Below are 27,638 nucleotides of genomic sequence, written 5' to 3'. Positions count from 1 at the left end.
CAGTGTTCCCATTCCATTTATTAGATACGTTTATAAATATCACATACTCAGATACATATGATGAAAGTAGAAAAAATACAACAAACAACATTTTCTAAACATTTTTTAATTTGAGGTCTCTTTATTTCCTTGTTTTAACTTGAATGGCTGACACAATCAAAAAATATCAATATTTTTTTTCTATAGTATAATAGTTCTCAACCATGTTTAAATATCAAATCATCAAGCAGGTTATTGTATTTTGTCATCATTGAGGTTATGATAAAGCTGAGGAAAAGAAATACAACGACATGCAGTCACTTCGTTCTCATTGCATCTGTACACATCCAGTCAGCCAAACAAGTGTATCTGAAATATGTGCTACAGGCTATAAACAATAGTCCTTCCTCAGAAAGTGTTGAGCTATGATATGAATGAACTCTATGTAAACCTGCTGCTGACAGATAGTTGAGCTCAAAAGAGCAGTAGATACTGAACATTGGTTTAAAATAAACTCTAGAATTCATAGAGTAATGAAAAATTGTCAATTTCACGCAGAAACAATATGTATGTATGTGAGTCCCTTGTCAAAGAGATCGGTCTAAAATAACAGTTTAGAGAAATGCTCTCTTTGTAACATTTCCTGGATACTGAGGTTTTGTTCGATATTTTAATCTGCAAACTAAGGCTAAATAAAATTATAATTATGAGACAACATAGCTGTTCATATCCCATTTTCTTTTTGAAGGTTCTCATTCTCATACAAAAAATATCACACACGTAATCAACCTAGTGCAGCACAAATACACAACTAACTTCTTCAAGCATTTAAACTTTACATACCACACAGCTACTGTTGCCAAACCTGGCTCACCTTTTTCTAAGGACAATAACTGTAACAAATCTCGCTCGCTAATTCATATATATTATGCTCTGTAAATTATGTAAAAATAGCCATTTATAAACTAGCTTATGTGAGATTGCATGATTCCACGGTACCAACCATGTCTAAAGTTGATGAATGATTGACTTATTTTACTATTCACAGTGTTTCAAATTGAACAGTACAAGCCAACACCTATTGTGTATAACACACGACTGGTACCATATCAATCATTTTACGTTTATCTTCAAGTCCGTTATTGCTCCAGTAATTCTACCAAGCATACATTAAAGCACCATTGAAATAATTAAACTCACGTCAATAAAACCACTTTCAGGAATAAGGTAACAATTTACAGCACTACCAATCTAAGCAGTGAGACTTTGAAACCCCTTTCTAAGACAATTAGATTAGCACAGCTTTCCTTTTATTCATTAAACAGTGTCTTTCTGAGGATTCTGAGGAACTAGTAGTTTAAATCCACCCAAAGTATTGTATTTTGTTAATCTCATTCATTTCAATTACATCAAAAATGGTTTATTTTTGTTAGAGTTTAATAAAATATGTGAAATTCTAAAAGAAGGATAGTTATGTCCTGTGGATACTGGATAATATAATATAATATTGTATATCATAATATAAATAGTATTTCTGTATCCTTTTATCAAGCGCAAATAACAGTTTTACTAGAATGTGGAAATGATCCTATTAAGCATTTTCCTTTGCATAGAAAGTATTTGAGTAGCTAAGAAAATAATACATGTTTTAAAATGTTCTGCATTAGATGCCACTTCAATCAGATATGAAAAATAGTCACGTTTTACTTAGTCACTTGTTACTTAGCCTCAAATAATGCATTTAGAAATGTTTAATTAATACAACAACAAAAAAGTTTTACTACCAAAAGTCCTGCCCCAAAAAGAACAATGCAGAATAATAGAATAGAAAATGACCTGGCACCAATAAATGATTAATGTTGTGAATACATTTACTAAATGGTGAATTAAGTTCAAAGATGAAAATAAATAAATAATGGAGCCGATTGTACTCATATCCGCATCTGACAGGCAATATTCCAAGAATGAATAATACTGACCACACAGACATGAATATATCTCTTTTCAATAGTAAAATACATATCTACAAACATTTATATTAAATAGGCTTGATATATAGATATGTATAACAATATATATGTATTTCTATACATATATATGTACAACCAAAGGTGCACTTAAATAATGTCATCAAGGAGATGGGGGGTGCCTACCCAGTCCAGTGTTCTGGGCTCAGAAGCAGCCATGATCATGCACATGAACTGCTTACCAGTCCTCTTGTCAATGGGGTAGATGGTTGTGGGGGTGAACCTCCTGTTACTTTCCACAAACTCGCAGAGCTGCTGGTATACCTTTGGATATTCGTGGCGTAGAAAAACTCCTCGAATTCGCAGCTCCCGCTGGATGTTGATGAAGCAGATCTCCCTGGCCTTCCTGCCCTCCTCTCCCTCATTGTCGATGTCAGCCATTCCAGGGGGTGGCGTGAGGATCAACGTCTCCATATCCCTCTCTTTCTTAAGAACCTTACTCTTCTCCGGGCTGTAGGAGGCGAGCGCCACCTTGGCATATTTCCTGACAGTTGGGGCTTGATTCCTTGGTGAAGGTCCGTCAGGCATTTGTTCGCCAACGGCAATGGATACATTCAAGAGGAAACATTCGTTTGGGTCATAGTCCTTGCCTGCCTCCTGGAGCTCCTTGCAATACTCCCCCAGGTTGTCCTTGAAGCCGTCCAGCTCCCGTAGAGACAGGTAAGTCGGGGACATCTGGAGGCTCTCCAGGCCGTACTGTAGGAAGTTACCGGACAGCCCTGGGTTTGGGAATCCCAGGAAGAGCACTCCCCTTCCCCGGGAAAGGAAGCCAACTTTGGCAATGCGCGAGAAGGCTTTGTGGACCTCGACAGTCTCCCGGCAGTGCTTGATGATATGGCGGCACACGCTGCCGATTCGGCCATACAGGCAACTCTCTTTGTGAATGTCCCAGTCCTCCCTGCGGCAGTTGCGGGAGCAGTAGTAAGTGTAGCAGCTGTGGCAGGATTTGAAGTAGAGACAAGCATTGAATAGGGTCTCTGTCCGTCTGCATTTGTTGTTTGAGCACATCATGCTGTCGTCCTCGTCTGGGCTCTGGTCTGGGGAGCACTCGTCTCCACTCCTCAGGGCATCACTGCTGCAGTCCATATCTCGAAGGGCGTCAGGGTTCATTCTAATAGAGGTGGGTTGCTTGTCCAGGGGTGGTTCCTCTGACCCTGCCTTTGAACCTTTTCTGGACAGAGATGCTGCTTCTTCTTCATCGATCAGCTTCTTGAGTTGGTCCAGCAAATCCTCACTTGGCCTCCTAGTGGCAGGGGGTTTGTAGTCAGTAACAAGATCAGCTAGAAGCTCATCAAGTTGCTCCAGGCTTTGCTGTAGAGAGGCGCTGTTGTGCGTCTTTTCTTTGGTAGAGTCCACAGAGCAGGACATAGTGTCTGGCTGAGAAGCTTCTGGAACCACAGCACTTTTAGAGTGCAGCACATCCCAGCTGGCTCTTCGTGCCTCAAATTTGTTAAGGTTGCCTGGTCGAATGTCATTATCAGTGATGGTGATCTCAGGGGCGACGAACCAGAGCTTACTAGAAGTGGTCTTCCCTGACTCCGATGTTGGGCTTTTGTCAATTAGAGAGTTATCAGACAAAGACAAGGCTGCATAACGTCTCGGTGAACTGGAAAGGTTGACAACTACTGGCTGTGGTCTGTCATCTTCGGACGCAGTGCGCTTTGCTTGGGCAATAAGATTCTCATAACTCCGACCCCGCTGAACTGGAATAGGCTGCTCCCTCTCCACACGGGAGTTGAGGATATTATCCCAAGACCTCGAGTAAGGTTTGGAATCGGTGCCGATTCGTGGTGGCTCAATGCACGGGTTAGCATACCATGGTGTTAGCGCTGGCTCTTGCCTAACAGCTCTGGTCGGGGTAACCTGAGAGCCATACGAGGCAGGGTGATGGGTGGAATAACCAGACACCTCAGAGCCGTACCAGTCATCTGGTTGAGGCTGGACGACTCGCGCATGTCGACGTCCCTCTGTATAATATGCCCTTGCTGGAATGTGATGCTCCTGTGAAGGTGTATACATCTCATTCGCGTAATATATCCGCGGGGGAACAGACTGAATTTGATAAGTCCTTAGATCATCTCCATAGAATGTTCTTGCCGGCGGGGTTTGAATGATATATGGCCCTGGTTCACTTGCTGCATAGGCTTTCGGATATGCAGCTTGAACTGGGTATGGGTAAGATTCTACCTCTGTGTAATAGGATCGGGCTGGTACAGTATGCACCACGCGGGTCCTTGGATCCTGTACATACTGCATTTTGGGAGTGAGGTTTTGGCTTGGCATACTATAGCGATCATCCTGATAGTAAGTCCTTGGTTGGGGAGGGGCTGTGGCCACATACCTCCCAGGGTCGTCTGCATAAAATAATTTGGTTGGCACATTGGGGCTGGAATGAGCCCTGCGTTCCCTGCCATAGTAATCACCTGGGGAAGGCATTCTTTGCAGAGGCATCTCCATGGGCTGAATGTAACTATTTGGCATGCTGCGGGAATACTGGTATGCCTGCCCATACTCACCACCAAAAGAGTCAGTGGGAGTTGAGGTCCTTGAGAAGGTGAAATGGCGAGGTACTGTCAGGCTCCTGCTTCCTCCACTAGGGTACCTCTGCCAAGGTATGTCAACTCTGGGTGTAGCAGGCTTCCGTCCAGTATTTTGCAAGACAGCCACATCTGGTTTGATGTCCACCCGACACCTGACGTGAGGGCTGGTGGCTGGCTTGTCCGGCCCTCCCTCTTCTACATTCTCAGCAACATAGAGGGGTGAATATCGGCTAGCATCACTCCTCTGTGGCTGGAGCTTGATGGGATGCACCTCATGCATTAGTGCCCTGGTTGCTGCGTAGGAGCACTCCCTACGTGGTGACACCTCTGGTCTCCAGTTAGGGTCCCTAGGTGCCCTCCGGGCCTCCCTACCCCTCCTCCCCATGGAAGGGGACTCCTCAAAGGACACAGGGGTAAGGTTAGTTTGGACTCTGGGGGCACTTTTTGACCTGGTCCTTTTCCTTTGCACTGGAACAACCACCTCACTAGCCATGTCTGAGACCAATGGCTGAGGGGTCAGTCTGTGGTTGAAAATGTCCGGTGCAGAAAAGCGGTATCCCTGCTGGCGGCCCAAGGCATTCCAGGCCATGTCTGGATTAGCAGCATGCCTGTCAGCCCTCCTGTAAGGGTGCTCCATTGAGAATGTGTGGTGTTTAGGGTACTCCAGTGACTTGTAGTCAAAGGTACGGCAGTGCCTCTTGTTATCCTGATTGTTGTCCAGTGTGCTTCGGTTTGGGGAATCACATTGTTCGGGGGGTTGGGAGGACTTGGAGTGCGAAGAAACAGGGAACACTTTTATATCTTTATACACAGTCGATACCAGTATGTCAGGCGGGTCTGTGCGTGTCATCTTAAAGGGACTCTCCTAGTTTTCCCCATCAAGTTGATTTAAGGTTGACGTTCCCTGCAGAGGTAAAAAGAAAGAAACGTGTGTAAGCAAAATTCTTGTTCATGTGTGCAATGTAATATGCATCACACGTATTGAATATACAAATTCATAAAGGATGATTGTCAGAGTAGAGGGTGAAGAGCTTGACGCAAAACGTGGGACCATTATATAGTACACTATATAGACAAAGAACTGGAATTACCACAGATTGAAAATCTCTACTGGTAAATCAAAGATATCCTCGATCAACATGCATTTGCTGTTGACACTGCATCTAGCCCTATGGTTAAAATAAAACATTACTCAACACTTTTTTGCCCATGGTGTACAGGAGAAGCACACAGAGCTATCTTAATCCAGATCCCCATAGATAGACTGATTAGAGCTCTAGCAAGCAGTCAACACTGTCTATCTAACTGGGCCTTGTTTACGCTAACACACACCCACACAAGCTTCACACTAAATAAACCAGCGTAAATAATTCTGTCAAATCCCCAAATAAGATGAAATGAGTTACGGATGAGTTACAGATGAGTTACGGATGAGTTAAGGATGAGTTAAGGATGAGTTAAGCATGAGTTACGGATGAGTTAAGGATGAGTTACGGATGAGTTAAGGATGAGTTAAGGATGCGTTACGGATGAGTTACGGATGAGTTAAGGATGGGTTACGGATGAGTTACAGATGAGTTACGGATGATTGTAAATAGAATGGCAGTTAATACCCCATAGACATAAATAATAAGAGGGTTAGTAAACATTTCTTTATGCATTTTAATCTTAATGTTGTTTGAGTATTGCATAGTAGGTTTGATTCATAACAGGCCTGTAATGACTGCGTAATTACTAATATCAAAGCCGTGTGGATGGAACATTAATGGTATCAATGTGTTACATCTGCAACTGTTTTTCCATTATCATAAAGTATTCATATTTTGTGTAGAAATGTAGATTGTTTTATAAACTTTTATCTGATCCCCAAATTAATATAAACTGCTGTATATTCCTAAACTGAAAATACTCCATTTCAAAAGATGTAACTTCTCTCACTAAATGTTCCATTTGCACAACTTCATTAAAACACTTTTCTCAACTACTTGTTCTTATCACAGTTGACAGCAGAACAGCAAGAAATGGATTCAAGGCTCAAAATAGTTTCTCTTGAGGCTTTTCACTTCATCTCGTCTTAGCTAAATGTCAAGGGACCAAGCTACCAACACTGCCAGAGACGGGACAACAATCTCATTTACTAACGACAACAACCATGACATCAAGAGTACACCAAAATTCAAGAACACCATCGATTTACAAACGCCTGAAATAGTACTGAGCTCACTAACATACCTAATCTATCTGACAACAGACAAAGATAATGGATTTATGATTTAATTAAATACTTGGAAGCATAGCATGTTTTAAGGATTTGACCTACAGATAACCTTTGCTCCCAGTCAATGGGGGTTTAGTTATATTAGGGGATGTGTAAATACAGGTGTTCCCACAGCTTGGTGCTAAATCCATTTCCTCAGTCTAGACAGATATGCAGTGAAAAATGTGCTGTACGTTCATATCGGCACCTGCAACGTAGCAACACCGCAACAACACCAGCTCTGTGACTCCTATGGGGCCCCAGGTAAGAGAACCAGAAACGGTTACCGCTGCTAAGGTGCATTATTCTACCTAAAGGGCACACGGTTGGTGTGGTATAATGTACACGTTGATTGAGAGACAGCATCTAGATATACCTGAAACGCCTCGCTGGCACATTAAAAAGCATGACACACTATGATACACATGATACACCTATGGCTAAAAGCATTAATGCTTGATGTAAGGTGAAGACTTATAGAAGTTGATGGCTAAATGTTAAATAAGACAATACTTGTCATATACAGTACTTGTCATGTACCTCCTATTAATGCCTTCAGCCAAACCACAAGCTGCAACTGTGTTCCTGTGACACACAAGATGAAAAAGAAAACTGGATTAAATTCGCTGTCCTCTGTCTACAAGAGAGGGAGGTTAAAACCAAGCCCCCCCCCCCACCTCTTTCTATCCTTTAAGGGTTAACTGTTTTTAGCATTCATTAAAAACACGCTCAAGTGTGAGGAACAAGAAGCTCGTATTGTTTTGTGTTTCTGGTCCGACCTCAGGGATATGTAAATGAAGACCATCAAGCATCACACCCGTTCCCCACAGGATTATGTTAATCCGTTCCGTGGTGTGTCTCACTTGGCGGCTTCTCATGATCCCTCAAGATCACGTGACCATCATGTGGCCCACAGCACTCAACCTCTGCAAAGAAAAATGTCTAAAAACAACCCTATATACATCACACCGATCCACAACGGAATCCCCACGTGATCTTTCATGAATACGGCTGCATGTGTACGTGCCAACGTGGGAAGGGAGATGCATTCTCATCTCTCGTAACAGGATTATCTCGCCCTGTTTTAAATGGCTCAGCACAACTGGAACATAAAAGTGAATGACGGAGACACACAGTTGGCAAGGAGAGAGAAATGCACTGTAATAGTATTAGTAGTGACGTCAGTGTTTCCACTAAATTAGTTGCCACCACTGGAATTATTATTTCAAAAAATGTTTTAGTTTCTGCTAAGACTCGCTTTTAACATCAGAGTGACAAGTTACAACAAGTTAAATATCTTCCTCAGATTCTACCCCCGGACCCCTCCAGGAAGGAGCTAACTAGCGTTAGTGCAATGACTGGAAGCCTATGGTAACTGCTAGCATGCTAGTAGATACCATAGACTTACAGTCATTTTGCTAGCGCTAGTTAACATTGGCTCGCGAAACTACTTCTAACTTCCTTCATACTGGATACAGAGACAACAATCGTATCCATGAGTTCATCTGACTCTGGGGAACTAAATAAAGGGCTTCATTGCCAACATCCTGATGTATCCCTTTAAGGGTGGCAGGGTAGCCTAGTGGTTAGAGCGTTGGACTAGTAACCGGAAGGTTGCAAGTTCAAACCCCTGAGCTGACAAGGTACAAATCTGTTGTTTTGCACCTGAACAGGCAGTTAACCCACTGTTCCTAGGCCGTCATTGAAAATAAGAATTTGTTCTTAACTGATCTTGTCTAGTTAAATAAAGGTAAAATAAATTTAAAAAAAGGTCTAGCCATTCTATTACTACTCTCATAGCACTACTGGGCCTCTCCATCCACCTTTCTCTTCCACGGCACTATGCTTTATTGGGGTCTGCACATCTGACGTGATCGTGTGAATGTGTGTGAATGGTTGCAGGTGCCAGCTGAGCCTACCTGCCCGTACTTCTGCCTGCGCAGATGGACATGAATTATTCAGCTAAGATTCTTCCTGGCTGTGCAGTTCATTCATGAGCGAAATTCCTTACATGGCTCATACAATCGCTACGCTGATCTGGCATGTGCACCGTCCCTATTTGCCAATTATTACAACAAACCTGGTCGTTCCAAAATGCTATTTTGGGAGAGAGAACTAAGTGGTCTGCTGCTGAAAATGTATTCAATGCCATATGGATACATTAAAATGCACCCGCATTGCCACCATGTCTGTACCAAGCTCATGCAGGCAGGTTCTTTGTACAGTATTGTCCCCATATAGCATGTGACACAAACATTTTTGAAAAACAAGCTAACAAACAAACTAAACAGCGAAGATATGAATAAGAGCCTTGTCTCTCAATCTTAAGGGACCGCGTAAAACAACGAGCTTTGGTAAGAAATGCAGTGATGTCACTTTGGTGAACAAGCAGTGGTGTGTAAAGCGAACTCAACAGATGTTCACGTCATTCAGCACATGGAAGGAGAAATAGGCCTATGCATTGTCACAGAAGGCTCTATTTTAACAAACCTAACACAATGGTCACTCTAAGCGTTGGTGGTTCGGGGGGGTGTCAGAAATATTTGGGCTATTTTCACAACCACAATTATCGGTGGACTTGCTGGCATTGGTGCAAAAGGGCTTAGTTTTGATAAATAAACAAGTTGGCCAATCAGAACGTGCTTCATGGGAAGATATGTGGTTGCTTCAAGTTGTGGATTTACAGTCTTTTATGTATTGCCTTGGAATCAACTCCAATTCCAATGTCAGGCCGTTATGGTTTGTTAAATAGTTTACAGGCACCATCATTTCTCCATGTGGGCATTTAATATTCAAACAACACAGACGATGGAGGGTTTTAAGCACATCCAAACATTTCACAGTAGCTGGACAAGGATCCAATATAAAGAGAAAGGGAGAATGTCCACTCACTGTTGTACTGCTCCCAAATATGTTTCAAGAACATAATCGCAACCATTTTACAGATCAGATCCCATTCACACAACTCCAGAAGTTGATTTGTACACGTGCCACGGACGTCGTCACCATAAAACCAAGGTGAATCATTCTAATATATTTGGTTGTAATAAATTAAAACAAACAATCTTATATTTATTTTTTTACAACAATAAATACATGTGAAATGTAATGATATCATAACATGGCCAGGATTTTAAAAAATACACTAGCCATTGCTGTTGAACCAGCCTTCATTATAGTAGGCCTGAGGTAAAGGCAGCCGTTTCTAAATAGGAATTATACAAGCACCAAAAGCATATTATGCCATGTGCAAATCAAATGTATTTGTCACATACACATGGTTAGCAGATGTTAATGCGAGTGTAGCGAAATGCTTGTATATGGGCAGTGTGTGTCTAGACTGGTTAAGCTGCGTTACCAATGTCAAAATTCAAAATGTTCTTAAGGACACACCTCAAATAGTTCCACTCCTCCTATCTGAGAACAAACGAGCTGCTATAAGACAGGTAAATTACCAATCCTTGCGCAAATAGCAGATCGCTGAAAATAGCAGATCGCTGTCTTTAATTGGTCGAAAATGCAAACTAACGTGCGTTTGACACTTGCGCCTCATTAACGCCAGCTGAAAATACAGACCAGAATGGACGCGCTAAGGACTAGGTTTAAATGGTCTCTTCCACAACTTGCTGAACCCAGCTGTGTGCTACTACAGTATGTGAAGACACTAGAAGCACTTAAGTCACCAAGAGGCATCACGTTCCTGTTGAAAGGCAAAGGCCGTTACGATTCAAAGCCAGGGAGTCAAATCAATGGCTCCAATGAAAGCCCCTTATCCATCTGAATGTGTAACACTTAAAGACTAGTGCACTTGGAGCATTCAGTTTCCCTAAGCATTTCCCCTGCCAACCATAGTATTACGGCCTTCACCTGTTTCTGTGTTAAACCATTCATTAAAATCTAATAGACACTGATGAGCTGTGTAACAGATCTGGAAAGATAAAGTGGTATGAGTGACACGCATTGTAGCAGCTCCCCCAATTTTAAAGATACAAATATTTTCATATACTGTATCTTGGCCAAATTTAGACTTAGCAGCCTGCATTTTGAACAAGACGTCAGCTGTGATTTCATGAATATGAGAACAGAATGTAAGAAACTTAACCTCGAAAAAATGTCCAAACAAAGTCAACCCCGCCACTTGACAGGTACTTACAGAGCTGCCTCTTCCTATAGTAGACATTGCGCCCCCCCCCCCCCTTTTTGGAGGGGGAACTGTTGAATTAGAAAAGTTGAATACACAAGGTGCCATTTTGAAATGTGGTAGTGCATCAGCAGTTTCCCACTTGTTATGTCAGTCACTCAACTAGCTATGTCAACAACAACAAAAAATAAGTTAGTCTAGCCAGCTATATAAACCTTGGCCTAATTATCACCAAATTACCAATCAGGCATGCAGGGCATGTGTTCAGGGTCCCTGACCTGCAGGGGGCCCCCATTGATTTTGTTAGTCACTTGCACACAGATATCATATGAACATGGCATAAGTCGAAGGCAAACTGTGTTTTTTTAAAGGCAAAATTTTCTCCCCTAGAAAATGTGCAACATTGTCTTTACACACCATGGCAAAATGTGTAGAATTGCAGGTAATTAATTTTAACACTGCAAAAAAAACGCTAGAAGTGGGCGGCTACTTACTGACTACTTACTATGACAATGGTGAGATAGCAGCGGATAGCTAATTGTAGGATCATAAAAGCCTCCATCATCACTTCCTCATCCACATGTTTCTGTCTGGTGCCACTGTGTTGCCTATTAAATCATATGCAGCCTTGCATACTGTCTAACCTCTTTCTGCCAAATGAGCTGAGTGTCAAAGTAATAGGTCAGCTCCATGAAAGACCTGGCTCTCCAGCAATTCCTGTGTAACCCGCCCATTTGTAAGATAGCACAATGGCCAGCCTAGTGAATGGCATAGAACCCAAGCCCTGCTCACAATTACAACATACTGTCTATCTATATACGTGCGATGACCTGGACCTTCACTGTGTACAAAACAGTGCGGGCACAATAAGGACTAGCAGAACTTCCTCGTCGTATGGGAATTTGCAATTCTATGCAATTCTATGCAATTCTATGCAATTCTATTTTGTGGGAATCGTTTGAAAGAAGCAAAAAACAAGTGAGTGGTGCAACGGGATGTTTTGTGAGTCCCATCAGTGGAAGGCTGATAAGTGCCTCTCCAATGTCCTCCTATTATTGGCTCCCTCCTGTCAGATCTTTCATAGGACCATCTGGCCATGCTGATCTGCCTGGTGACCAATCACAGCCACTCCACACCTCCAACACCACACCCTAAACCTCATCTGACCTCTAGCCTGACTCAGGGGACCACCTGGGACTTCTTCTTCACCACACACAACATTCTTAAATGCACATTAGCAGACACTTTACCTCATAGTAATTTACAGTAGTGAGTGCATACATTGTCTCCTGTGGGAATTGAACCCACAACCTTGGCATTTGTAAGTACCATGTGTTACCAACTGAGCCACATCAGAGTAACAACACAACTAACCCTTTGTTTACCTAATAACACCTGGGGCTTTTTCAGTGGCGTACAACTTTCCAGAGCTTTGCAGATACTGGGAAAAGGAAATCTCCCTCCAACATTACACAGACTGTAATGAGACATGTTTTTCATTCAGTGGCTTTCATCAAAACTCCTGAGTGTCTGAGCTTCTGACCATGGTAACACCGCAAGATGTAGTGTAGTGTGGAGTATTCCCTTTCCACGGAGACTTCTTTGCACCTGTAGCTTCTCTAGCAGGTGTGCAGAGAATTATGCAGATCTGAATGTAGGCTAATGTATGGAGGTGAGACACTTCTTCATTCTAAATGACAGTGAAGCATGTCTGTTCTACACCATGTATTTCTCTATAGGATCTTTCTGTGACATCGTGCCCTCAAGAATAGTCCCTCCTGGCCTCATGTAATGTCAATGAGCTTGGCCCTTCACAGCTACAGTATGACTGTCTTGTCAAGTTGTGAGTTGGAGAAGTACTTCTTTCTTGATGTGTAACATCTTCCAGCTGGTTGTCATTCTGCTTAGCCATCTCACATGCAATATTACAACACATGATGTTACGTTGACTGTAGTCCACATACAGAGTGGACAAACTGCTTGCTGAGGAACAGAGAGAGCCTTTCTGAAAAGGTACCACTCGATCACGAAACAGTGTTAGACGAGCTAGGCTCATATATAGGATAGGGGAAATGTTCAATCACTAGAGCTTAATATGTCACTTAACTGCGACAGCTGTCCAGGGGCAGTCACTCTAAAGTGTATTGGTGTAGCATGATTTGTAATCGAAAAGACATCTGCTGTCTCCACCCCCCCCAACATGCAAGGCTACTATCATTCTGAAGTCTTTTTTTTTTTTAGATTATATATTATTAATGATCCAATATTATGCATTTTATCACAATTTCCCCCAAATGTTCATTAATGTAACAGTCCAAAACAGTTGAAAACAAATAAATGTTTTATATTTTTTAACATTGCTCCCCCTAATGAAAAGGCCTGAGTTAAACATAACACTGAAAAAATAAATATTTCAAATTAAATTCTATTCAAATGAAATCAGACTTTTTTTCTTCCAAATTTGAACTTTTTCTAGCCGTTTCAGTAATGAGAAGCCAAGTGGGGTGAGGGGGTGTTTGAGAATAATAACCTAAATCTGAAGGCATATAAATTAATAAACTAACTTAGCTTCTACTACTCCACTAGATGATGCATCGTGGGTAAATAAAACTTTATTTAAATTGGTTTTTACAGGAACTTGAAAAAGTATTACGTTAATGACATACATGTCCACAGAAACTGTGTTTGATTATAATAAATATTATAGTTTAACGTAAACTTCAACTGGTATACAATTTTTGTGATTTATGGACAAACTACAACAACATGTTTTGTGTTTCATGAGAATCACCCACATAGAGATCTCTTGATAGAGAACTTTTAGCTTGGAGTAGAGATGCTCTATTATAAGCAGTACATCAACTGAATGCGTCAGAACAGCAATGCAACGCATTCATCGCATTCGTCTTGATACCCTGAGACCTCTATTAGCAAATGCCTGTCTTGTCTTCATCACAAGAGCTACAGCTTTGTGTCACCGCTGGCTGGGTAACAACAGATGAGAATGAGTGATCAACGTTGAGTTTGGGGCTAAGCATGCAGAGGACACACTGGATGGTCTTTCTACGAAAGGTTCTGTTGGGACGTCATTCGTGGCCTAGCAGTCCAGTTTACCATGCATTGCCAAAGGCCTCTCTCTCTTTCACTCTTTCTTTCCATCACCATATCCCTGTCTTTCTCTTTATCTATCCCCCCATCTCATTCCCCAGTTGCCCCATTTTCATAGCCCCTAACCGGTCTCGTTAATTCCATCGCAATCAGACTCTCTGACAGCATTCTATCTGCCCTGTCGGAGGCTCGTCCCATCCCAATATTTGCCCTGTCACTCAATCCACCCCTCCACTTTCTAATCTGTCTAATCCAGCCAGAGGCCCCGGGTACTGCATGAAGTCATCTAAACAAACCCACTAAAAACGCAGAGCAAAGGCACCCAACGCCACTCCAGTCTTTCCACTAACATTGCTTTCCAGGCGGGGCGCAAAGACACACCAATGAAACAGCTCTTTTAGGTGGATGGCAAGTTGCAACAGAGTGATTGAGGAAACACTGAAACTGTATAAATAGAACAGTCAGATATTGAGATTGGACCACACTTCATTGTAAAATCAATAGCACCAAAACCGGGTTCTTCGTTACAGAATATCACTATGTTGCCAGGTTTGTCATATTATGGCAATGTACGGTATATCCATTGAAAGGATTTCAATGGCCAATTTAAGGCTTGGACCTTCTTTATAGTCAAGTGATAATACATTTTTTATATGTTAGGAGTGATAATCCTGATATGTAGCTGTTGATTCTGCAGCCCAACAATACAAGTGTGTTTCAGCCTTTCTATCTGTGAGAGCTGGACAGCACAAGCTGTCGTGCTGTGTACTACAGTGGAAGCTATGTGTGGGGGGGGTATACAAATGGTAAATCTCTTACAAAAAAAGGGGACAACATATTATTGGGCGCAACTTTGACATAATCTCATATTTTCTCCATCTGTATAGGTTGGCAAGCTCATGATCCAATCATCTTCTTACTTTAACCACCACATTGTTTTTCTTCCAAAGCGTGTGGCGGCCTCAGCAATGCTTCTGTTCCAGTGTTTCCCATCCTCAAAGGTGCCATGCATCAGTTTTACATCTGGTAGTCCTAGTGATCGCTCATGCTGACTGCGTCAATGGATTTGTCCTCGAAAGGAGTTCAGAATTATACAGTGCATTCGGAAAGTATTCAGACCCATTGACTTTTTCCACATTTTGTTACATTATAGCCTTATTATAAAATTGATTAAATTGTTTTTTTTCCCTTTATCAATCTACAAGCTTTCCCCTTAATCAATCTTGTAGGTGTGCCAAGCTTGTAGCATCATACCCAAGAAGACTCGAGGCTGTAATCGATGCCAAAGGTGCTTCAACAAAATACTGAGTGAAGGGTCTGAATACTTACGTAAATGTGATACTTCATTTTTTTTCTCACCATTTTTTAAATTTGCAAACATTTCTAAAAACCTGTTTTCGCTTTGTCATTATGGGCTATTGTGTGTAGATTGATGTGGGAAATGTTTTTATTTAATAAGGTTGTAATGTAACAAAATCTGGAAAAAGTCAAGGGGTCTGAATACTTTCTGAATGCACTGTACATTCCAGATGTACAGTGTACAATGTCCAGATTTTCTGTATGTTCAAAAGACCTCAAATCAGTTTGTTCAGTTATTAAATGTTGCACAAAATGTTTGGAGTTCAGATATCCAAAACTACACTTCAAGGGGAATTTCACCCTGGGGGAATCTGGGCTTGTTTTCATCATATCTGAGGCATTTCTAGGACAGTGAGATGTGGTTCACATATATTTGCCCTGAAGGAAGGCAGGTCAGGGCTTCGCGTGCTGAATGATACACCCTATGACGGCTTCCGGTGTATTGAGGGGGGAGGGGGGACGAGATCTAAAAATACATGTAGTCCTGCTTTGTGGCATTTCGCGAAGGCTCTATGTTACACTGATCGGACTATACATTTTTTGTGGGTGTAGATATGTTGTCCTTGTTCGATAGAGCCATTGGACTTCTTTCAGCGATGTTCCTATCAGTGGATTCATTGCTAAATATACAAGCAGACACATTTTTTTCCAGTCTCTGAAAGGCTACAGCTTGTGTTGGGAGATCTTCAGTTCTCTGGCCCCCGTCCCTCCCCCAAGACGGCCTTTATTTAAAAGGTGGACACTAACAACAATAATTTGAGCAAAACTGAAATAACTGACCAGTCGCAATGGCTTCAAGTGATTCCTCTCATTAACATCAATTTGATGATGAAGCATCTATTAGCTAAGAGGAATCAAAACAAAGAGTTGAATTTAGCTTACGTTTGAAGCTCAGCAACAGCCGATGCCAGCACCAAGCGGGCAGATGAGAAATACGGTGCCTAGCTAAGTAATTTATTTTTCCTGAAAGCCACATAGCTAACTTTAGTTTATCTACTAAAACCCATATCATCTATTGCTGGCTAACATACTGCTGTGTTACAGTGGGGGAAAATCAAATAATTTTGCCAGCTTTTGTAGCTAGCTAGAGTGCTAAGTTAGCTAGCTAAACAACTACCGGTAGCCATATCTATAACTAAAAATATATATTTTGTATCTTGATTGTAAAACCTCTTCTCTTTTTAGTCATAGATATGGCTAACTACCAAACAGCAAGCTACAACATTACAATCAGCCAACTAAATCTAGGTTGACCAGCAAACAATAGCACATGACTGGAGTTGGCTAGCTAATTAGCCTGGCGCCTGCTAACAAATGCGCCACAACTCGCATTTGTAACTTTTTTAGCAAACATTTCACATCAGCAACTCTAAATAATTTACTAGCTAGCTATGTAGCACAATTGACAAGGGTTGACATTGGTTATGATTATGATTATTATTTCAATCACAAAATTATAGGCATGACGCAAGATACGATTCCAAACAGATGTAAATAACAATTATTGCATATCCAGCAAGCTAGCTAAGTCTCATAAAATGTATGTGACCAGCTGCAGGGGGTCAGTTAGAATTTAGAAAATTCTCCATTATGAAAATACATTTTTTGCTCCATAAAGTAATCCAATAACATGTGCGCCGCTATAGTGTCTATTTCAAGACTTCTCACTCATTGATCAAGACAGGCCTCTGTCATCATGACATGCAGCCCTTTGGGGTGGACACCCACCTGTCTCGATCAATGAAAGAAGACATGAAATAGACAAGATGTCTGCAAAAATCTTTGGGTAAATCACATTATCTGGTGTAACAATCTGTAGCTACAGTTCTCTGCGCTTGTGTCTCTACAGCTGAGACACACTCGGACACACTGAACTAGTGTTCATATAAATGGTTTTGTATGTTACTTGTACCATTTAACATTGTTGTTGAGTTAGCATTACATAGTGTACACTCTTGTGTTTTAGAAATCCCAAAGAACGTTTGTTTATTTGTCAATCTGAATGTCTAGCATCTGTTTGGTGCTACAGAGCCATGCTTATACTGTATAAATATCTTCTGTGAATCCATAAAGGCTGACACATTTTAAAGATTGATAGAAAATATCCACATTTATTTTATGATGGTTCTACATCAGGGCTCTCCAACCCTGTTCCTGGAGAGCTACCATCCTGTAGGTTTGCTGATATATATATTTTATTTAACCTTTATTTCACTAGGCAAGTCAGTTAAGAACTAATTCTAATTCACAATGACGGCCTACCCCAGCCAAACCTGGACAACACTGTCCCAATTGTGCACCGCCCTACGAGACTTCCAATCACGGCCGGATGTGATACAGCCTGGATTCATGCTATTCAACCGATCACTGCCTGCACCTGCTCGCCCGTCCAGCATAACTACTCTGGACGGCTCTGACTTAGAATACGTGGACAACTACAAATACCTAGGTGTCTGGTTAGACCGTAAACTCTCCTTCCAGACTTACATTAAGCATCTCCAATCCAAAATTAAATCTAGAATTGGCTTCCTATATCGCAACAAAGCATCCTTCACTCATGCTGTCAAACATACCCTCGTAAAACTGACCATCCTACCAATCCTCAACTTCGGTGATGTCATCTATAAAATAGCCTCCAACACTCTACTCAACAAACTGGATGCAGTCTATCACAGTGCCATCTGTTTTGTCACCAAAGCCCCATACACTACCCACCATTGCGACCTGTACGCTCTCGTTGGTTGGCCCTCGCTTCATACTCGTCGCCAAACCCACTGGCTACAGGTTATCTACAAGTCTCTGCTAGGTAAAGCCCCGCCTTATCTCAGCTCACTGGTCACCATAGCAGTACCCACTCGTAGCACACGCTCCAGCAGGTATATCTCACTGGTCACCGCCAAAGCCAATTGCTACTTTGGTCGTCTTTTCTTCCAGTTCTCTGCTGCCAATGACTGGAACGAACTGCAAAAATCTCTGAAGCTGGAGACTCTCCCTAACTAGCTTTAAGCACCATCTGTCAGAGCAGCTCACAGATCACTGCACCTGTACATAGCCCATCTGGAAACAGCCCATCTATCTACCTACCTCATCCCCATACAGTATTTTTTTTAAATCTGGCTCCTTTGCAACCCAGTAACTCTACTTGCACATTCATCTTATGCACATCTACCATTCCAGTGTTTAATTGCTATAATGTAATTACTTTGCCACCATGGCCTATTTATTGCTTTAACTACCTTATCTTACCTCATTTGCACTCACTGTATATAGACTTTTTTTTTCTTTTGTTCTACTGTATTATTGACTATGTTTTGTTTATTCCATGTGTAACTCTGTGTTGTTGTATGTGTCGAATTGCTATGCTTTATCTTGGCCAGGTCGCAGTTGCAAATGAGAACTTGTTCTCAACCAGCCTACCTGGTTAAATAAAGGTGAAATAAAAAAATTCACACCAGGAACTATAGTGATGACTCTTGCACTGAAATGCAGTGCCTTAGACCGCTGCGCCACTAGGCGCATATCTAAGCCTTTACACTTAGGCATGAACAAATCCACATATTTCCAGAAATGTATCATTACCTGATCATTTAAGTATCTGAACCCCCCCCAAAAAAATAATTTCAACAGAAATCCTTACATGATACAGTGCCTTGCGAAAGTATTCGGCCCCCTTGTACTTTGCGATCTTTTGCCACATTTCAGGCTTCAAACATAAAGATATAAAACTGTATTATTTTGTGAAGAATCAACAACAAGTGGGACACAATCATGAAGTGGAACGACATTTATTGGATATTTCAAACTTTTTTAACAAATCAAAAACTGAAAAATTGGGCGTGCAAAATTATTCAGCCCCCTTAAGTTAATACTTTGTAGCGCCACCTTTTGCTGCGATTACAGCTGTAAGTCGCTTGTGGTATGTCTCTATCAGTTTTACACATCGAGAGACTGCACTCGCCCTGAAGTGTGTGTCACCAGTCCGGTACCACCTGGACCGGCTCCACACACTAGGCCTCCAGTGCGCCTCCCCAGTCCGATACGTCCTGTGTCAGCTTCCCGCACTTGCCCTGAAGTGCGTGTAACCAGTCCGGTGCCACCTGTACCGGCTCCACGCACTAGGCCTCCAGTGCGCATTCACAGAGCAGAGCTTTCGGCGACGGTTCACAGTCCAGAGCTTCCGGCGATGGTCAAAGGTCCGGAACCTCCCGGCGACGGTCAACGGTCCGGACCTCCCGGCGACGGTCAGCGGTCCGGAACCTCCCGGCGACGGTCAACGGTCCGGAGCTTCCAGGCAAGGCGTCTAGGCAAGGCCGGAGCCTTCCTCTGCACCGATGCCCAGTCCAAGCACGGCGTCTAGTCCCGCTCCATGGCAGGAGCCTTCCTCTGCGCCGGTGCCATCCAGGCACAGCGACCAGCCCAGCTCCAAGGCGGGAGCCTTCCTCTGCGCTGGTACCATCCAGGCACAGCGACCAGCCCAGCTCCAAGGCGGGAGCCTTCCTCTGCGCTGGTGCCCAGTCCAGGCATGGCGGCCAGTCCAGCTCCATGGCCGGAGACTTCTTCTGTGCCGATACCCAGTCCAGGCACGGCGTCCAACCCAGCTCCAGGGCCGGAGGCATCCTCTGGTCGGATCCGGGGTCTGGGGGGGGGCTACGACCCGCACCGGAGCCGCCACCAACACTAGTCACAAATCCTAACCCCCCCATTTGGTTTCAGGTTTTGCGGCAGGAGTCCGCACCTTAGGGGTGGGTACTGTCACGCCCTGACCATAGAGAGCCTTTGTTTCTCCATGGTGTAGTAGGCACAGAAATGCTATACAAGGCACAGAAAGGCAAACATCGTCATATTTAATCTAAGTAAATATTTCCAAAGTACCACTATTTCTGTTTAAAAATGCAGCATAGCAAATCCAGAGCTCCAATCATAACATGTTTTCTGTAAAGATGCAAAAGTAGGCCAATCTTTGCTAAAAATGTATTTAAGTTATTTAACAGAAAATAAAAGTTGCACACCCTCAATCCCCCTGTCTGCCCTGTTTGTTATGGACGATGGATGCAGATTGGGTCGTCAGCGATGGTCCCTCGCAGTCCAGATCCAACGTGGTGGTAGTGTTGGTCTGTGATCCACTCCAAACTGTCAATGCCTAAAACATGAATCCAAATTGTGTCGATATTGCAAGAAAATATTGTCATTTCACATAACCATCTACCTACTTCATTCATGATGAGAAAACTAACTGGAACAAGCTAGCTATCTTATATTAACCAGCAATACAAATACAAAAACTAGTAATACAATATTAACCAGTAATTAAATGTTAGCTGTCACGTAAAATTATTTTCCCTGATAGGAAAGCAATTTTGTTATTTGTTAGCTAGCTAGGCTACCAGTTAGCTTTTACTTCCCAAACAAGTCTGGATAGCTAGCTCTTCCTACTGGCTGCTGGCCAATTTAGCTACATTTCTTGATTCTAGTTACTAAAATAAATAAAACATCTCACTTTAGCGTTTAGGTGAGGTATTTTCTGAACAGCTTCCCACTTCTTTGTTTCTCCAGGCCTCAGTTTGAGCACACACCTTTTACACACTAATTTGTGGCGCCCCAATAAAAAAAAAACGACAGTTGGAACTCTTGTTGCTAGGCTACCAGTTACAATGCTTTTAGCTTGAGGTTTGTGCACTCTTTATCCAGAGGGAAAACAAACATTATAGCTAGTGTCTGAAAGAATTATATGAATGTCATATTGGTCAAATTACTGACGATGTCGTCAACTCAAATAACCATCAGAAATGTATTTAGCTAATCGAAATGCATATCAAGACCCTAATATGGTCCTCAGTCAAGAGAATATGCATTGTATGTTCTGAGAAAATATACGATGTAGGCCTACTGTCAGTATTTGTAGGCTTATTGTCAGTAATAAAATGTCCACATAGGCCTATCACAAGATATCTAATGAGTCAATATCCGCCCATACCATGTATGATATCCAATGGGAATCTAAAACTGATTTGTGCATAAAAGAAAAATATGGATTGAGCATGTGCTCATTTTCAGCATATCAAAAAGCATATCAATATCCAGATATGGACCTCAGCCAAGGGAAGCATATCTGGAATCAATCTAGCTTCATATCTTGAATGTGTTGAGGCCTAGATATGCGATGTATACAGTCAATATTCGTCAACATGAAGAGAGAACATAGGATGTCTCATATCTCAGGTTATTCAATGAGTCACAGGAAATGCCCATGTGCGATATTGGGAGTAATCCCAATATCATATATGTCTAAAAGACACATCTAGATTCAGAATTTGTCAGGATATGGTGCAAATCCACAAATGTAAAATATGCATTGGAAATGGTCTGTATTCTGTAGAATATCAAAAATGTGTCATGTAAAGATATCCCCTGATATGGAAACATTTTGCCCAGTGATAAAGCTTGTAAACAGTGGGGATGTGTCATTGTTATTAGGCCACGGTAGGGTAGGGGCGAAGGACACAGAAGGCCATGTTTTTCAATTTGTAGAAACACACATTACATGGCATACTCCAGCCCTCAGGGCAGTTCAGCTGGCCTAGTGAGTCAGGCTAGCAGCTAACCATTAGCAACTGAGCTGTACTCAAATAAATGGTATGGATACTTAGCAACATGCTACACGTGGATAGTGTAGGTCAAGTGAGTGAAGCCCATTTTAATTTAGCCATGCAGTCAACCAAACATTGCCAGTGCTCCATGATCCTTAGAGCTGAACATAAAGACATGGCCAGCTACAGGGGGAAATATCAGGGCTTTCATGTACTGGGTTATGTGTGAGACAGTGATATCTAGGCCAACATGGATGAAGGAATGAATGACTGAAAAATAAGTCATCACAGCTGTACAGTGAGGCTATGTTCAAGATCACTTGGTCGTCTTGGGTTTCCAAGAGGTTAGGCCTATGTTAATTCTAAGGTGTTAAAGTACATCATGTATTACTGGTCATGAGTTGAGAAGTATTGAGAACTTTGATATGCCCGTAGAGTACATTATGTTAAACAATATATTGGAAAATTTGCCAAATTAACAATTTCATATTTGTATATTCATGAACAAAGCAAAACAACTAACGTCCTCAAACTGTCGACTGAGTTTATTTTCAGCGAACTTAAAATTTGTAAATATTTGTATGAATATAACAAGATTCAACAACTGAGACATAAACTGAACAAATTCCACAGACATGTGACTAACAGAAATGAAATAATGTGTCCCTGAACAAAGGGGGGTCAAAATCAAAAGTAACAGTCAGTATCTGGTGTGGCCACAAGCTGCATTAAGTACTGTACTGCATCTCCTCCTCATGGACTGAGCCAGATTTGCCAGTTCTTGCTGCGAGATGTTGCCCCACTCTTCTACCAAGGCACCTGCAAATTCCCAGACATTTCTGTGTGGAATGGCACTAGCCCTCACCCTCCGATCCAACAGGTCCCAGACGTGCTCAATGGGATTGAGGTCCGGGCTCTTCGCTGGCCATGGTAGAACACTGACATTCCTGTCTTGCAGGAAATCATGCACAGAACAAGCAGTATGGCTGGTGGCATTGTCATGCTGGAGGGTCATGTCAGGATGAGCCTGCAGGAAGGGTACCACATGAGAGAGGAGGATGTCTTCCCTGTAACACACAGCGTTGAGATTGCCTGCAACAAGCTCAGTCCAATGATGCTATGATGGACCCTCCACCTCAAAATCGATCCCACTCCAGAGTACAGGCCTCGGTGTAACTTTCATTCCTTCAACAATAAACACGAATCCGACCATCACCCCACGTGAGACAAAAACGCGACTCGTCAGTGAAGAGCACTTTTTGCCAGTCCTGTCTGGTCCAGTGACAATGGGTTTGTGCCCATAGGCGACGTTGTTGCCGGTGATGTTTGGTGAGGTCCTGCCTTACAACAGGCCTACAAGCCCTCAGTCCAGCCTCTTTCAGCCTATTGCGGACAGTCTGAGCACTGATGGAGGGATTGTGCATTCCTGGTGTAACTTGGGCAGTTGTTGTTGCCCTCCTGTACCTGTCCCGCAGGTGTGATGTTCGGATGTACCGATCCTGTGCAGGTGCTGTTACACGTGGTCTGCCACTGCGAGTCTCCCTGTAGCGCTGTCTTAGGAGTCTTACAGAACGGGCATTGCAATTTATTGCCCTGGCCACATCTGCAGTCCTCATGCCACCTTGCAGCATGCCTAAGGCAACGTTCACGCAGATGAGCAGGGACCCTGGGCATCTTTCTTTTGGTGTTTTTCAGGCAGTAGAAAGGCCTCTTTAGTGTCCTAAATGTTCATAACTGTGACCTTAATTGCCTACCGTCTGTAAACTGTTAGTGTCTTAACAACCGTTCCACAGGTTCATGTTCATGAATTGTTTATGGTTCAATGAACAAGCATGGGAAACAGTGTTAAAACCCTTTACAATGAAGATCTGTGAAGTTATTTTGATTTTTACGAATTATCTTTGAAAGATAGGTTCCTTAAAAAGAGACGTTTCTTTTTTTGCTGAGTTTATATTAAGAGGTCGACCGATTATGATTTTTCAGCGCCGATACCAATACCAATTATTGGAGGACCAAAAAAACCAGATACCGATTAATCGGACGATTTAAAAAAAATGTATTTGTAATGATGACAATTACAACAATACTGAATGAACACTTATTTTAACTTAATATAATACATCAATAAAATCAATTTAGCCTCAAATAAATAATGAAACATGTTCAATTTGGTTTAAATAATGAAAAACAAAGTGTTGGAGAAGAAAGTAAAAGTGCCATATAAGAAAGCTAACGTTTCAGTTCCTTGTTCAGAACATGAGAACATATGAAAGCTGGTGGTTCCTTTTAACATGAGTCTTCAATATTCCCATGTAAGAAGTTTTAGGTTGTACTTATTATAGGAATTATAGGACTATTTCTCTCTATACCATTTGTATTTCATTAACCTTTGACTATTGGATGTTCTTATAGGCACTTTAGTACTGCCAGTGTAACAGTATAGTTTCCGTCCCTGTCCTCGCTCCTCCCTGGGCTCGAACCAGGAACACAACGACAACAGCCACCCTCGAAGCCAAGTTACCCATGCAGAGCAGGGGGAACAACTACAGGCTCGGAGCGAGTGACGTTTGAAACGCTATTAGCGCGCACTAACTAGCTAGCCATTTCACTTCGGTTACACCAGCCTCATCTCGGGAGTTGATAGGCTTGAAGTCATAAACAGCGTGATGCTTAACGCACAACGAAGAGCTGCTGGCAAAACGCACAAAAGTGCTGTTTGAATGAATGTTTACGCGCCTGCTTCTGCCTACCACCACTCAGTCAGATACTTAGATACTTGTATGCTCAGTCAGATTATATGCAACACAGGACACGCTAGATAATATCTAGTAATATCATCAACCATGTGTAGTTAACTAGTGATTATGATTGATTGTTTTTATAAGATAAGTGTAATGCTAGCTAGCAACTAACCTTGGCTTACTGCATTCGCGTAACAGGCAGTCTCCTTGTGGAGTGCACAAGGACTAGTTAACTGGAAGGTTGCAAGATTGAATCCCCCGAGTTGACAAGGTGAAAATCTGTCGTTCTGCCCCTGAACGAGGTAGTTAACCCACCGTTCCTAGGCCGTCATTGAAAATAAGAATGTGTTTTTAACTGACTTGCCTAGTTAAATAAAGATTAAATAAAGGTGTAAAAAATAAGCAAGATGTAAAGTTTCTTATGACACCAATTCTTTCTTTGTAACATCAACAGAGGAAACATTATGGAGTCTTAAAAGAGGCCTAGGTAAGGCTAAAATGTCATTAATATGCCAACTTTAATTATTTCTCAATTATGCTTTTATATACAAATGTCAAACATGTGTCAACAATCCTTCCTCCAAAGGACTTTTCTATGGATTACACTTTGGGTGTCATAGGGAATCATAAGGAATCCCTCAAAAGCAGGGTGTGTGTGTCTGTCACATGCCATGGCTGGTCAATGTGTAGTGTACATAAAGAACAATCATTTTTCACATGCCAACCTCAAGGGACACTGAGTCCAGAGAAACAGACTAATAATACCATCTACCACTTAGGCATATTATGATAAAAATATTATTTATGAATTTTAACTAACTTTACAAAAATAACTCAAGACCAGGGCTGGACTACAGCATTTGGGGCCCCATGACACCGACCTCCCCCACCCCCCAAAAAATACTTTAATATTTTGTTTGTTTCTTACTATTATTTTTGGAAATAAGTGCATTTCCTGCTATTACACACATTTTGCCATGAGGCTGAGAGAAAATGTTGCAGTTTAAAAGCTAATTTCCTGTAATTCTATATGCTCTCTGAGGGCCCCCCGACTTCCAGGGGGGCCCCAGCCCTGCGTGCCCATTTTGTTATCTGTCCCTGCTCAAGACAAATGATATCTACTCTTCATCCACTGTGAAAGGTGTGCACGGCACCCTACAAAAAAGCATGCTGGCTGTGGCGTGTGTGTGTGACTAAGTATCACTTAATTCATAAGAACATCTGCTAAATATGCCATTAGTGATCAATATTAGGACTTCACTTACTCTAGGAAGGTCCAATGCAATGTTGGCCCTGTGCCATTTGTCACTTCACATGGATGATTGTTCACTGTTAGCCTGGTCACAGATCCGTTTGTTTTATCTTGCCAACTCCTATGGTTGTTGTCAGGCCAAACAATGACAATTGGAGTTGCAAAGACAGCACAAACAGATCTGGGACCAGGCTAGTCCACTGCCACTGATGCAAGCTGGCCTGGCCCTTTCTTAAATACCACAGACCATTCATTCCATATCCCTAGTCATGGCATTGAGTATATTTATTCATATTGCATATTTTATGCGAATATAATTTCACAGTCAACAGCAATACTGCCTGTGGATGTACTGCTACACACCTTTTCTACAAACCTATCCTTAAAACGGATCTCTTAATTGTAGCCTAAACATGGAATAATTTATACTCAACAGTGATGAGCCAAGAAAAAGGCATCATACCTCCTGGAGTTGTATGCTTCATTGACTGCACCCAGTAATGCATTATGGACCTATAACACTCTGCTCTTGTTGCAAGGCAAGGCGTGCATTGAGTCTCAGCATCCAGCGCCACGTGACCTGAGCAGGCCATTTCATCATGCTTAGCTGGAGGTTAATCTCAGATGGGAAACCCATGAAGCTTGTTTTTTTTTCCTGAGTCACGTGGTTACTGTGTAGTAACAGTGTAGTAAAGCTACGTGCTTGTGGGATGATAAGGTTATTACCATGACAGCACATGCTTTGAATTCGTCGAGTTGTGAGGTCCCACGTTATCAATTCCAGATGTGAAACAGGCTATTGCGGGAACCAGATGGTTTTATTGTGGAGGAAGAATGCTATATTTAAGGATATTTGACCTCTATAAGAACGCAAAATGCAGCAGTAAGCATTAGCCTATATTCGGTGAAAACAGATGAGTTGGTAGTCTATATGGTTGTGAATAGGACAGATGCTGACTATTAATGATGGTCTTATAGGTTATGATGGTAGAGTTCAAACACATTTTATGCGCATTTTAAGCACATCGAAATTGCTTAGGCTACCAAAGTGTAAAATTGATTTTAAAACGTAAATGAATTGTAATCGATCCCGTATGGAGTATGGACGCAGTCGCTATGGGAAGCGCGCTCAAAATCATTGCATGATGATCTGTCCTTCCCGTGATTAGTTTAAGCATGCATCCATAGTTTGCCAATGAGTAGATGAACGCTAGAAAATGGGGATGCGGGGACAGAGGACGCTTGAGATGCAAACGATAGTTTAGGATAGACAGCTATAGAATGTTACTCCCCCTGAAATGTATTTCCTTATGTCGATATCTGTTGAAAGAACCGTGAAAACCAATAACGTGACTCTTACCGCTTTAGTCCATATTCCAAGCGAATGCTTGTCCATTTTTGACAGGGATGCAATGCTGCTACACAATGACGACATCGAGCATCTTTAGAGGTAGAACTGTAATCCGCCTTATCGGTGAACCATGTACTACTCTTCCTTATTTCCCAACTGCTAGTGGATTTCTGCGTATGCTCTGCACCATCTAGCCTACGATGGATGACTGACTACACACTACCTGCACCCGGGGCTTCCAATGCGTCTAATATGCATTTAAAAGGGGCGTGCCGATTCGTGTGTGTGTGTGTGTG

General features: G+C 42.1%; 1 protein-coding gene across 2 annotated transcripts; it reads right to left on the bottom strand.

The window, feature by feature from the left end:
• Positions 1-27,638, bottom strand: ajm1 (apical junction component 1 homolog). 2 transcript variants are annotated; one of them, XM_024381537.2, is made up of 2 exons: positions 27,352-27,630; positions 1-5,450 (listed from the first exon to the last, which is right to left on the bottom strand). In XM_024381537.2, the coding sequence occupies exon 2, from the start codon at positions 5,394-5,396 to the stop codon at positions 2,097-2,099; it is 3,300 nt and encodes a 1,099-aa protein (XP_024237305.1). In that variant the 5' UTR covers positions 5,397-5,450; positions 27,352-27,630; the 3' UTR covers positions 1-2,096. The 2 variants fall into 2 exon arrangements, 1 of the variants encoding a protein (XP_024237305.1); XR_006079475.1 differs by lacking the exon at positions 1-5,450 and adding an exon at positions 20,227-20,551 and having other exon boundaries at positions 27,352-27,638.

The sequence above is a fragment of the Oncorhynchus tshawytscha genome, linkage group LG20, assembly GCF_018296145.1.
Source record: "Oncorhynchus tshawytscha isolate Ot180627B linkage group LG20, Otsh_v2.0, whole genome shotgun sequence".
Taxonomy (NCBI): domain Eukaryota; kingdom Metazoa; phylum Chordata; class Actinopteri; order Salmoniformes; family Salmonidae; genus Oncorhynchus; species Oncorhynchus tshawytscha.
This window is presented reverse-complemented; position numbering and strand designations above follow the sequence as displayed.